Source organism: Capricornis sumatraensis, chromosome 1 (assembly GCF_032405125.1).
Source record: "Capricornis sumatraensis isolate serow.1 chromosome 1, serow.2, whole genome shotgun sequence".
NCBI lineage: Eukaryota > Metazoa > Chordata > Mammalia > Artiodactyla > Bovidae > Capricornis > Capricornis sumatraensis.
This window is the reverse complement of record NC_091069.1, coordinates 94,310,164-94,324,531: the sequence shown is the minus strand read 5'-3', so window position 1 is coordinate 94,324,531 and position 14,368 is coordinate 94,310,164. Positions and strand designations below refer to the sequence as shown.

Genomic DNA, 14,368 nt, shown 5'->3' with positions numbered 1-14,368 from the left:
CCATATTATGCAGGCTTTGTTTTACATGTTTGTTTGCTTTTTTAATCTTTTATTTATTTTTTTCCTAATTTGATCATTTCTATTGTTCTGTCTTCAAGTTCACTATGTCTTTTTGACTGTTAAGTGCTTTAAATGGTGAATTCTTTATTTCAGATATTTTATTTTTCAGTCATAGAATTTACTTTGGTTGTTCTACATAGTTTTTATTTTTATGATGATATTTACTGTCATTTCATTAGTTTATAATGAGAGTGAACAGGGCATAATAAATCTTTGGCAGAAACAGAGTTGTGGTACATCTAATGTCAACAAAGCATCTACAAATTACTAACAGTTCTGAAGGAAGAAAGAGACAGCAATACAATAGTAATAGGAGGCTTAAATACCCAACTTGGACAATGGATAGATCTCCCAGACAGAAAAGTCAGTAAGGAACCATTGGACTTGCACTAAACCTAAGACCAAATAGACTTAAAAAAGCATATAAAGTTTATTCCACCTAACAATAGAATACATATTCTTCTGAAGTGCACACAGAGCATTCTACAGGGTAGATTACATGTTAGTTCACAAAACAAGTCTAAGCGAGTGTAAGAAGATTGAGATTATACCAAAGGATATTTTTTATACTATTATAAAATTATGCTATGTTTCTAATCACAGTGGTATGAAACTTGAAGTCAGTAACAGATGGAAAACTGGAAAATGTATAAATGTGTGGAAAGTAAACCACACACTGCTGAACAACTTAGCAATAATGAATCAGGAGGAACAGGAAATGTGAAAGGATCAATTTTGAGTAAGGAGATTGAAACAGTAATAAAACTCCTCCCAAAATCTAGAGAAGAGTTAACATCAGTTGTTCTAAATTCTTCTAATAAATTGAAGAGGGAACACTCTCAAACGTATGTTACAAGGTGTCTTAATAAGGTGAAAGTGAAAGTCACTCAGTGTGTCCGACTCTCTGTGACCCCATGAACTATACAATCCGTGGAATTCTCCAGGCCAGAATACTGCAGTGGGTAGCCTTTCCCTTCTCCAGCATCTGTTTATGGCCATTCTGATCATTATGAGGTAGTACCTCATCGTACTTTTGTTGCATTCCTCTAATAATTAACAATGTTGAGCATCTTTATATGTGCCACTGGCTATATATATGTCTTCTTTGGAGAAATTGCTATTGAGGTTTTCTGTCCATTATTTGATTAGATTGTTTGTTTTTTTTGTTATTGAGATATGTGAGCTGTTTGTGTATCTTGAAATCTAATCCTTTGTCATTTGGATCATGCACAAACATTTTCTTCTAGTCTGCAGGTTTTTTTGTTTTGTTTATGGTTTCCTCTGGGCCTCCCTGGTGGCTCAGATGGTAAAGAATCCACCTGCAATGCAGGAAACCTGGGTTGGGAAGATCCCCTGGAGGAGGGCATGGCAACCCACTCCAGTATTTTCACCTAGAAAATCCCTATAGCAGAGGAGCTTGGCAGGCTAAAGTCCATGGGATCCAAAGAGTCAGACATGACTGAGCAACTAAGCACATGGTGCCCTTTGCTGTGCAGAAGCCTAAGATTTTGAAAAGGTCCTATTTGTTTATTTTTGCTTTTATTTCTATTGCCTTGGGGGACGACTGAAGAAAACATTGGTATGATTCCTGGCAATCTTTGTAATATTTCTATATAATAAACCAAATTTTTAATTTTTAGGATACCAATGAATTTTTCAAACATATTATTTTGTTTTCTACCTTATCTGCCCCATCTAGCTAGTACTTTTTATTGTTGTTATTTGTTTCCTCATATTGGTATTTTGCATCTCTTTCCAGTTGGATATTTTCCTCAAATATCTATTGATCCTTGGCCAGTCACTCATATTTAGTAATAAATTACTTAACCATTTACAGGAAAGTCTATGGGCATAGACTTGTCAAGTAGCAAACTTCATGGAATTCTACAAAGAAAATCACATCTTTGATTGGAAAATACAAATAGTACTTTGTGACAATTCTTTATTAATTTCTCTAGAAAAAATTTTTCCAATCTCCCAACTAAGACTATAAGTGCAGACATTCCATGCAAGGGAGTTGGATGGCCAGATCATATGGCAACTCTACTTTTAGTTTTTTAAGAAACCTCCATACTGTTTCCCACAGTGGCTATATTGATTTACATTCCCACCCAGTGAAAGAGATGGGAATACCAGACCACCTGATCCGCCTCCTGAGAAATCTGTATGCAGGTCCGGAAGCAACAGTTAGAACTGGACTTGGAACAACAGACTGGTTCCAAATTGGTAAAGGAGTATGTCAAGGCTGTATATTGTCACCCTGCTTATTTAACTTATGTGCAGAGTACATCATGAGAAATGCTGGGCTGGAAGAAGCACAAGGTGGATTCAAGATTGCCAGGAGAAATATCAATAACCTCAGATAAGCAGATGATACCACCCTTAAGATCATGGCATCCAGTTCCATCACTTCATGGCAAATAGATGGGGAAACACTGGAAACAGTGGAAGACTTTATTTTTGGGGGGCTCCAAAATCACTGCAGATGGTGACCGCAGCCATGAAATTAAAAGACACTTACTCTTTGAAAGAAAAGTTATGACCAACCTAGATAGCACATTAAAAAGCAGAGACATTACTTTGCCAACAAAGGTCTGTCTAGTCAAGGCTATGGTTTTTCCAGTAGTCATGTATGGATGTGAGAGTTGGACTGTAAAGAAAGCTGAGTGGCGAAGAATTGATACTTTTAAGCTGTGGTGTTGGAGAAGACTCTTGAGAGTCCCTTGGACTGCAAGGAGATCCAACCAGTCCATCCTAAAGGAGATCAGTCCTGAATATTCATTGGAACGACTGATGCTGAAGCTGAAACTCCAATCCTTTGGTCACTTGATGTGAAGAACTGACTCATTTGAAAAGACCCTGATGCTGGGCAAGATTGAAGGTGGGAGGAGGAGGGGATGACAGAGGATGAGATGGTTGGATGGCATCACTGACTCAATGGACTGAGTTTGAGTAAACTCTGGGAGTTAGAGATGGACAGGGAGGCCTGGTGTGCTGCAGTCCATGGGATTGCAAAAGAGTCAGACATGACTGAGCGACTAACTGTAACTGTACAGTGGTATACTTGTAGGGCAGTTTGCTTCCTTTATCCCCAGACTTCTGAGAAGCCATATGGAACTCACTGTTGGTGGCATGAAATGGGGAGTGTATCTGTTCGGTCTTTGGTCAAAGTTTGTCTCACTTCTGGGTTGAGAATCATGAATGCTAATTAATTGTTGTGGGATTCCACACTATAATGTCTGCAAAACCTCTGGGTAGGGAGCTGGAAGCGTGGGGTACATGCTAAGTTGGTTTCAGTTTACACTATATGACGCTTCCAAGGCTGCCCAGAACTGGTTGCTGATATTATACTTGAAATAAGAGCTGAACATGAGAGGATGTGAGGTAGAGTACAAGAAGTGTGCAGTACAGATATCTAATAGCTGCAGTATAGTACAAATACAAAATTGAATGGCAGTATGAAGAAGTATTAGATAATGTTAATCATTGTGTATCTAAATATTGCTAGATCATTGATGCTTCCAGAGTAGAGAGTGAAATAAGATTCCTATCTCACATTCAGAGGAAGACAGGTGGAACTTAAAATTTTAGCATTTTTTTTTCTTTTAATGTATCTTTTTAAAAAAATGTGCAACATAATAAATATAATTAGCTCTGCTCTATGTTATATAAAGTTGATAAGAGTAAATCCCAGGAAGTCTCATCATATAGAGCAAAAAATTTTTCTATTTACCTAATTTTTTATCTGTATAAGATAATGGATGTTCACCAACATTATTGGGATAATTATTTCATGATTATATTAAGTCAAAAACTTTTGCTTGGACGTATCTTTTAATTCAGGATCATTTACGTGGGGCTTTCTTGGTGCCTCAGTGGTAAAGAATGTGATTGCCAACAGGAGACACAAGTTTGATCCCTGATCTGGGAAAGTCCCACATGCCACAGAGCGCCTAAGCCCATGTGCCATAAACTGTGGGGTCTGTGCTCTAGAGGCTGGGACCTGCAAGTACTGAGGCTCTGTGCCGCAAATACTGAAGTCCGAGCACCTTGGAGTGCAAGCTCTGCAACAAGAGAAGCCACTTTAATGAGAGGCCCACCCACCACAATTAGAGAGTAGGTCTCGCTTGTCTGCAGCTAGAGAAAAGCCCCGTAGCAAGAAGACCCACCGCAGCCAAAAGTGAATAAATAAATAAAATCATAGAAAAATGAGTGAATGATCAGGCATGTAAATTAAATTCCATTGAGCTAAAAGCCTGTTCCCAAACACAGTACTTCTGCACATTAATTTAAAAAATTATTTTTAAAGACAATTTACATGTATTTCTTATTTAATCCTTGTGGCAGTTCTGAGTAGATGGGATGTTGCATTGAGAAGAACCTACCCATGGTTATAGAATTAATATATTGTAGAGCTTAGATTTAAATGTATGTTGCTCAAAGAAGGGGTTTTTTTTTGCCTTCTTTTTCTTTTCTGATACAACACACTGTGATTGAAGTCCGTGTTAGAGCTATAAGCCTAGGCCTCTCTCCAATTGTATGTATTCCTTTAGTCCACTAGAGGTCAGTATTGGGCTGATAAAGAAAGGAACCTTTGTATTTTTGATTCACAGAATTTTGAGTCTTATTGCTAGGTACCCTTGGAAGTTGTATTTGCAATAAAACTTTATTTAATGGCATGTGTAATGACAGCTGTAAAAGTTTCAATAGCTACATTTTTCGGTGAATAATTCAAGTTAGGTGATTCTTATGCCGCCCCCACCCACTTTAGATAAATAGGAGAATATTCAAATTATGTCTTTTACAGACATCCCTCTTTTTTGTTGGGCCAAATCTCATTCTTACATAGGTCTCTTTTATTATTTTTTCCTTTATATAGTAAGCATTTATCTGAGTTTTCTGTGTTTGTCATTGTGTCTGGACTTGGAGGATTCTAAGAATGGGCAAGTATGTTTCCTATCCTGAAGAAGAGAAGTGTTGAACTCTGAAGTGCTGTACTGTCATTTTTTATTTGAATACTTGACAAGTTTACTTAACTCATCTTCTCCTGCCTTCAACTTACTATTTCCGCAGTCCCTATGTTTTGGAATGATCCCTTTGTCTAGTCTTAAAGACCAGAATATTTGCAGTTATTTTTATTGTCTTTCCCTCTTCCACATACAACATTTAAATCAGTAAACTGTATTGCTTCTGCTGCTTCTGTATCTGCTGCTCCCTTAATTCAAATTCTCATCATTGTTATTTGGACTCCTTTAGTGATCTATATTGGTGTTCCTGTTTCTAGTCTTTATCTTCTCCCAGTTGATCATTCCTCAGCTTCCAGAGGTTGTGCCCGAATTGTAAAGCTGATCTTTTTCTCCCCTTGCTCACATTCTTCTCTTGTTCCTCCGTTGCCTCCTAGCTGCCCTTGAAACTACTTTGTATGGCATCTTTAACTTTGTCTCTTACTGTTGTTCAGTCGCTAAGTCCTGTTCAGCTCTTTGTGACCCCATGGACTTCGGCACAGCAGTCTCCTCTATCCTTCACTGTCTCCCAGAGTTTGCTCAGATTCATGTCCATTGAGTTGGTGATGCTATTCAACCATCTTGTCCTCTGCTGCCTCCTTCTCCCTTTGCCTTCAGTCTTTTCCAGCATCAAGGTGTTTTCTAATGAGTCTGCTCTTCACCTCAGGTGGCCAAAGTATTGGAGTTTCAGCTTCAGCATCAGTCCTTCCAGTGAATATTCTGGGTTGATTTCCTTTATGATTGACTGATTTGACTATCTCTTGTTAGTCCTTCATAACTTACATTCTTGTACAAAATTACTTATTACTTGGGTGGATAATGTTATTTCACATGTCTTTTCTTATGCATTTTCTTTCTTCTGGAATGGCTACCCTTTCTACCTACTTCCCTTTGTAAAAATCATATTCACTTTTTTAAATTGGAGGATAATTGCTTTCCAATGTTGTGTTAGTTTCTACTGTACAACATAGTGAATCATTTATAAGTATACGTATATCCCCCTGCTTCTTGAGCTTCCCCACTTGCTACCTTTTCCTCCAAGTTCCTGAAATCTCTTCTTGCAGATGTGATTACTTTCTGCTAATCATCGTACCCATGTTTATTTCTGTCATTATACTCATTGCATGGAATTTCAGCCACTTGTGTGCTTATCCATTTCTTAAAATGATGTGAGTTTCAAGAGTCAGAAAATCTGTTTTATTCTTTGTATAGTCAACACAATACTGGGACTCAAGTGGTTGTTCAGTACATGTTTGACTGAAAGTAGGGATATAGGGAGAAAGCACTGTGAGTTAAAACAGTGAGAGGAGGCTTTCTAAAGGAAAAAGAATTTTAGTTGGGTTTTGGAGGAAAGATTGAGTACAGGTAGGGAGAGGTCATCTAGAAGAGAAATGGCTTAAGCAAAGATAGAGTAGTGAAAATATTCTTAGTATATCATGAGGTAGATTCTGTTCCAAGCAGAAATTCATGTTGGAGAGTACTGGAAAATACATTGGGACAGTCAGGTTCACCTCCCATTAACTGTAATGAGAAGGTGATGAGTTCCATTTTAGGTATGTAGTAAGTGAAGTGATGATGGAAGACACAGTAGTATATGCAACTAGAGATATGCTATTGAATTTTGAGAGAGTGGAAAGAGTGACAGAAGAACAGGGGTTGAGGAGTAAACTTGCTTTATTTCTATATATTAGGAAAACAGAGAAGAACATATGTGAGGGAATCTTGAGGAAGAGGTGGTTAAGTGTGTAAAGATTATTCACAAAGAGAATGAACACAGAAGTTAAAAAAAAGCCTAAATGTTTTCTAAGGTCTGTTTGTTTGCTTGATACCCTGTTACCTGCACTCTGGGCAGCAAAAGTCAGTCAGCTGCTTCTCTGTCTCCAAAGCTGTCCTTGGAGGGACAGAGTAAATGGTCCTGGCAAGGTGGCTTAGCAGGTTAGAAAAGAGCTCTGAGGAACCTGTATGGACTTTAGAGTCACATTTTAGTTTTTACATATATTGCATATATTTGCATATTTTAATCTCTATTTACTCTTCTCTACTTCCTGCCAGTCCCATAACATAATTTTGAATAGATGGTGGTTTTCCTTTGCTTTCTAATGGGTAATATCTGAGTATTTATTTCATTATTCTACCTGTTTTAGTATTTCCAACTTGATTAGTTCTTTCTTGGCAGATCTGCCCTGACTGCTCCTTGATAAATGGAAAAGCCTTGATAATTTTGACAGAGACCCCAAGTTACTATAGAGCTTTGGAATAAACCTTGCAGGGTGCTCATTTCTAGCATAGGGTATGTTGATTTGGCCTAAGCTACTTTGTGCTCCATCAAAGTGATTGGTAAACCAGGCGCAAAAAGAACAAATCATAGATGATCTAAAATTACTTCCATAGCGTTTCTTTCAGATTTTATTATTTGAAGTATAAATGATAGTACTTAAATGTGGCTCCTCTTGATTGCTTTTGGTACATTGATAGTATTTTATTGATTGTGAGAGAAAAATATTTAACTTTGGATTCAATAAAATAAAACCAACTTATGAAAGCTTTTAGTTTTGCTGTACTGAGAGAAAGAGTAAAGAGACAAGTGATCATTCTCTAGTTGAGGGCTTGCTTTTTTAATATGAAAGCTTTAGCTTTCTAGAGTCCTCAGTCTCTTTTTGTGTGGTTTACACTGAAATAAGTGAGAGGGGTGAACTTCCTACTTTTGAGAGGAGTAGGAAGAATGTTTTATCTAATTTGGGATCTTAAATGGTTTAAGGATATATATGTCTTCTTTACAAACATAAAGTAAATGTTACTGGGTATCTTCCCTCTCAGTTTTGTTACTGAAGCCATGTATTTTATGTAAGTCAAATTAAAATATCAACAAGTACTATGCAGAGAAACAAGTTGGTCCATTGATTCAAATCTCTGGAATGTAGATTCTTTTCATTTTCTTGGCAGAGTCTAGCTCACATAGTTCAAGTTTTTCTCTGTCCTGTTATAATTGTCTTATTTAACTAGTACCTGGACTAACCCTTATACTTAGTATTTATCTAGAATTCTTAATCTCATTCAAAATATTTGGAGATTCTGGTTTTTCTCTTGAACTAATTTCTACTTGTTGCTGAGCAGAAACATCATATAGTGATTAAGGAATGTATATTCTGAGAAGTCACATTTCTTAAGCTTTATATCTTTGGATGATACTAAGTATTAATATTATTGTTTTAAAAAGAAAAGTTCCATTGTGAAACACTTTTGGAACATGCTGGATTAAAGCATGTTAAATAACTTTTCTTAAAATATGACTTTTCCCAGTTTTCATTCTGTTAATGTATTATACATCATATGTCTACAAGAAGGTTTGCATAGCATGGAGTGTTTCACATTTGTTTGACTGCAGAACTCTCTTTGGGGGGGCTGTTTTTGTCATGCTTTATGGGACTGTTGGTATAGTGGGAAGATGACTCATATGGAATTTAGGAGCTCACACTTTGGGCTTCTGACTTACCACTTACTAACCTTGTGGCCTCAAACAATCCTTTGTCTTCCAGTGTATTTCCTGAGTGGTGATTACGATCCCTTCCAGCTCTGATACTTTGGTCTAACTTCTGATGTTGACTCTGTATAGTCATGCTTTCCACCTCTTTGGATATATGGAAACCACATTGTTATTTGAGTGTATTTTGTTAAGCTGAGGGAATTACACTTTTCTATAAAAGTTTAGAAAAAGAAATGCTTAAAACTCTGATTTCCTCAGACTAAGGTCATGAAATCCTGTTGGATTCATCAGTTCATATTACTCTATTAAGACATTTCATTCTCCTGATTAAAATTTATTGATCTCATATATCCACGTATCTGTTTTTAAGAGTGCCCTAAGCTTGAAGACTCCTCTCCCTTTTCTCCAAACCACAGTGGTTCTGGTATAGCACTTATCTTTTAAGAGATAAATATTTAGTCATTTGCACTAATCTCTTTGCTGCTGTGCCATGCTAAGTCACTTCAGTCGTGTTCAACTCAGTGTGACCTTATGGACTCTAGACTGCCAGGCTCCTCTGTCCATGGGATTCTCCAGGCAAGAATACTGGAGTGGGTTGCCATGCCCTCCTCTGGGGAATCTTCCTGACCCAGGGATCCGGCCTGCATCTCTTAAGTCTCTTGCATTGGAGGGCGGGTTCTTTACCCCTAGTGCCACCTGGGAAGCCCCACTCTCTTGGCAAATCAATAGATTTCATTTTTGTGATGAGAGTGTGTGTATTTAGAAAATCTTCCCAGGTGGCACTATTGGTAATGAACCCTTCTGCCAATGCAGAAGGCTTAAGAGATGTGGTTCTATTTCTGAGTTGGGAAGACCCCCTGGAGGAGGCCATGGCAACCCACTCTCATGTTCTTGCCTGGGGAATTCCTGGCACAGAGGAGCCTGGTGGGCTGCAGTCCATGGGGTTACAAAGAGTTGGACACGACTGAAGTGACTTAGCTCTCACTAAGTGATTATCTTTTTTTTTTCCTATGTGCTACATTAATATGTTTGGTTTTATTTCTGGGACTAAAATTTTATGTATTTTAAGGCATTTCATTGTATTTTCTTTTGATACCAATTAATTCAAAATTAAAAGTTCTTTGAATGCTTAAGTTTTTTTGTTCTTTTGTTTATTTATTTGTGTGTATTTATTTCTGTCCTAGGCACAGCAACAAAGAAACCTGGATAACATCATCTTGCAACAACCCAGGATAGGTAGCAAGAGAAAATCTAAGAAAGAAGCATATACAATTTTTGATACAGAGATAGAAAGCACTAGCCCCAAGTCTGAACAGGATTCAGGAATTCTGGATGTTGAAGATGAGGAAGACGATGAAGAGGTAACTAACATTTGAACTGGGGCAGTGAACTTATTGTTCCTTTAAATATAGTGTGTTTGAGGTGTGATGAGGAATTTATCCATGTAACATAACTCATGTGATCTTCAGGATATTAAAGATCATTTAAAATACAAATGGTGCTTGATTTAAGGAAACTGAAGATGTACTAAGATATCTTAGGTTCTAAATCTTTATATTTTAAATATACTCATCCATTTTTTGTTTGTTTGTTTCAGTGTTTTTGATTGTATACTGAGTACTTCATTAAGGGAAGAATAGAGTTTACCTGACCTAGAGAAAGAGATCTAGATGACCTCCACTGGAGCTGGAACAAGTTACTTGAGACAAATAAAAGATGTTACTTTAAACAGTGGGGTGTAAACAAAGAGCTTTCTTAGCCTTGAGAAATGATTCAGATTGAAATTACTAAATGGTTTCAGAAAGTTGAGAACGCATTTCTAGAAGAAATAAATGTATAAGTGATTATAGAGTATCTGGGAATTTTGAGACCTGTCCATGCCGTCTTAGTTCTGTGACACGTCGAGGTAAAGAATAAGATTAAGTGGCTTACCTAGTATATTTTTATATCTTTCTTTGTTGTTAAAAGTATATTTAATGTATTTTTAAAAATAAAACTACTGTGATATTTGAGATGTCTAGTTAAAATATTTTTGAACTATTCATTATTTGCATAAACTGAATCATTTTTTGTGTAAGTATAGTGGTTAGGAGCATGAACTTTGAAGGCTTATGGACCATTCAGATATTGATTTTGCTATTTTATTTTACTTAAAAATTATGATTAATGATCATATTATTTACTTTTCAAATGCTCACTGAAATGAGCAAGAAACCGTTTACTACTGTTCTCAGGAACCTGTTTTATCTTTAATTGTCTCTTTTATTGATTCATTTCCCCAGGTAAAACTGGATTCACTGTTTCTTCCCCATCCTTATTCTTTGGTATATCCTTACTACGCATCTTACTCTTCTCTCTCTGCTGAAACTACAGCCCCAAACTTTTCACTAACTTTGTAATCTTAGGTATTGTTTGGAGCTTCTCACTATGTCTTCTCACTTAGTCTTCCAAACTAAAATTTGGAACTTTAGTGTCTTTGGAACAAGTGCCTCTGCTATTAAAGGTGGTCAGCAAATTTCACTACTCTTCCTTGCTGATTTCTGTTTCATATTGTTATTATCAGAGTGCCTGTCCTTATTGTCATTACTCTTTTTGCTTCAGAAATCAAATTGACGCTATTTAAATGGGGCTGAAAAACAAATACTTACTTATTTGTCTAAGTCATTAGCATTTAACTGTCATTGGTATCTGAGAGACTGTCATATGTATAAGGTACTACATTCTTTTATATAGTTTTTATTATTGATGGGATACATTTCTATAATACAAATCAATAATTTTATGTACAGTTTATCAGGTTGTGTTTACTATGTGAATGGGGTACATTAATATTTCACTGGGCATCCCTGGTGGCTCAGATGGTAAAAAAGCTGCTTGCAGTGCAGGAGACATGGGTTTGATCCCTGAGTTGGGATGATCCCCTGGAGAAGGGAATGGCTACCCACTCCAGTATTCTTGCCTGAAGAATTCCATGGACTGAGGAGCCTGGCGAGCTATAGTCCATCGGGTTGCAAAGAGCTGGACACGACTGAGCTACTACACAATAGTTAATAAAGTGTGAAAGTTTCATTTTAATCCCTAATGTACTTGGATAAAAAGAACTTTTAATAATTCTAAGATATAGAGCTAAGGAAAAACTAGACATTTCCCTGATACCCATGGAAATAGAACGGGGCAGAGAAGACTTGATCCCCTGAGTATTTTTTTTTTTTTTAATAATGTACTTACTACACTTAATATATTTAAAGCAAATACTTTTTTTTTTTGGGGGGGGTTCTGAATTATTTTTTTTTTATTTTTTTATTTTTTTTTAATTTTAAAATCTTTAATTCTTACATGTGTTCCCAAACATGAACCCCCCTCCCACCTCCCTCCCCATAACATCTCAGTGGGTCATCCCCATGCACCAACCCCAAGCATGCTGTATCCTGCGTCAGACATGGACTGGTGATTCAATTCTTACATGATAGTATACATGATAGAATGCCATTCTCCAAAATCATCCCACCCTCTCCCTCTCCCTCTGAGTCCAAAAGTCCGTTAGGAGAACAGTGTGGAGATTCCTTAAAAAATTGCAAGTAGAACTACCTTATGACCCAACAATCCCACTGCTGGGCATACACACCGCGGAAACCAGAATTGAAAGAGACACATGTACCCCAATGTTCATCGCAGCACTGTTTATAATAGCCAGGACATGGAAACAACCTAGATGTCCATGAGCAGATGAATGGAAAAGAAAGCTGTGGTACATATACACAATGGAGTATTACTCAGCCGTTAAAAAGAATTCATTTGAATCAGTTCTGATGAGATGGATGAAACTGGAGCCGATTATACAGAGTGAAGTAAGCCAGAAAGAAAAACACCAATACAGTATACTAACACATATATATGGAATTTAGAAAGATGGCAATGACGACCCTGTATGCAAGACAGGAAAAAAGACACAGCTGTGTACAACGGACTTTTGGACCCGAGTATTTTTTAGCATTCTCTCTAGCTTGGAATGACTTGTATGGTTGGATATGAATCCACCCAGGAGACCAGATTGTCAGGGATTAGACTCATCACAAGTAAGAAGTTTTAGTAGCAGTAAAATAAAGCGTCAAGATCAAGATGAGGTCCAGTTAACATTTTAAATTTACATTTTTGATTCCCATTAAGGAAATTAAATTCTGTCAGGCACTATGGCTTAACCATAGTGTATGCTCCTGGATAATACACACCCCAAAGAGAGGGTTATGTGATAAGGTGAAAGAATGAAAGATGTACACAGTTCTCATATATTAGTGAGAGCCTTCTGGATATGAGCCATTCTTTATTGTTAGCTCACTGAAGATGCTGGGCAAGTCCTTTTTAATTTTTGTTCCATTTTTTTTCATTGTTTTGTCTTCTGATGTCCAGAGAAGATGAAGAAAGCCTGACTAGTAAAATATGTTGGGGTTCCTCATAAAGGAAGTATTATAAGAATGTACTTGGAAGTTAGCATTTTAAAATGGTTATGTATCCCAAATCAAACAGAATTTGTATTAGAGATTTGCTGATTGAGCTCTTACAATAAGAATTCAGCACTTTGCTGTCATCTAATGGCATCCTATCTTAAAAAAAAATCCTACCTTATATTTATTTACTTCTCAGTTTGAATCTTCTTCAAGTGCACATTCTTAATCTCAAACCTCATGTAGAGAATTATTTATTTAGATGTCTCCAAACTGGTTTCTTGGCATAGTTCTTGCATGGTGTGAATAAATTCTTCAGATAAGGTCTTCCATGACCCACTGTGACGTTCTGACCTTCATTCTTGTCATTCTTCAACAGACCTCATTGAGAGTAGCATAAATAGTTTTTGAAATATTTTGACTTTAAACTGTGGCATAGAATTGAGTAGTTCTTAATCTATTTGAAGGTCATATTTTCTGTGAGAGTTTGGTAAACTATATGGAAGCTTTACCCGGTAAAATCTATGTACATTCACTTACAAAAAATTATGTATAAAATTTTAGGGAATTTGTGAAACTAATGTTGCCCCTAGGACTTAAGTTAAGAACCTGTATTGTAGCAAGAGTGCTTCTTGAACATGAATTTAAATAGAAATCAACTTGGAATCACATTTAAATACAGATTCTGATTGTGTAGGTTGGGGGGTGAATCTGAAAGTCTGCATATTTAACAAACTCCCTGGTAAGAACTGTGGTTCTTGTCCCTGGGCATACTTTGAGTTGCAAGGCTATAGTGGACCATGAGGAAGCATTTTTAGTACATAAAGCAAACAAATTCATGAATATTTAGGTATCTTACTGATTTTTCATAATATGTCCTAACATTTTTCCAGTAAAGAATACAGTACTTGAATCAGTTCAGTTCAGTTCAGTTGCTCAGTCATGTCCAACTCTTTGTGACCCCATGGCCTGCAGCATGCTAGGCTTCCCTGTCCATCACCAACTCCTGGAGCTTACTCAAACTCATGTCCATTGAGTCAGTGATGCCGTCCGACCATCTCATCCTCTATCGTCCCTTTCTTCTCCTGCCTGCAGTCCCTCCCAGCATCAGGGCCTTTTCAAATGAGTTAGCTCTTTGCATCAAGTGGCCAAAGTATTGGAGTTTCAGCTTCAGCATCAGTCCTTCCAATGAACACCCAGGACTGATCTCCTTTAGGATGGACTGGCTGGATCTCCTTGCAGTCCAAGGGACTCTCAAGAGTCTGCTCCAACACCACAGTTCAAAAGCATCAGTGCTTTGGCACTCAACTCTCATATCCATAGATGACTACTGGAAAAACCAAAGCTTTCACTAGACAGACCTTTGTTGACAAAGTAAT

The 14,368-nt window shown here is 37.1% G+C and overlaps 1 protein-coding gene across 4 annotated transcripts in view; it reads left to right on the top strand.

The window, feature by feature from the left end:
- Positions 1-14,368, top strand: part of EXOC6B (exocyst complex component 6B) — a 711,360-nt gene that overhangs the window by 292,086 nt on the left and 404,906 nt on the right. For all 4 annotated transcript variants that reach the window (XM_068984191.1, XM_068984200.1, XM_068984185.1 and 1 more), the window contains exon 7: positions 9,732-9,908. In XM_068984191.1, the coding sequence (XP_068840292.1) occupies positions 9,732-9,908 (177 nt within the window). The remainder of the gene's footprint in view (positions 1-9,731; positions 9,909-14,368) is intronic.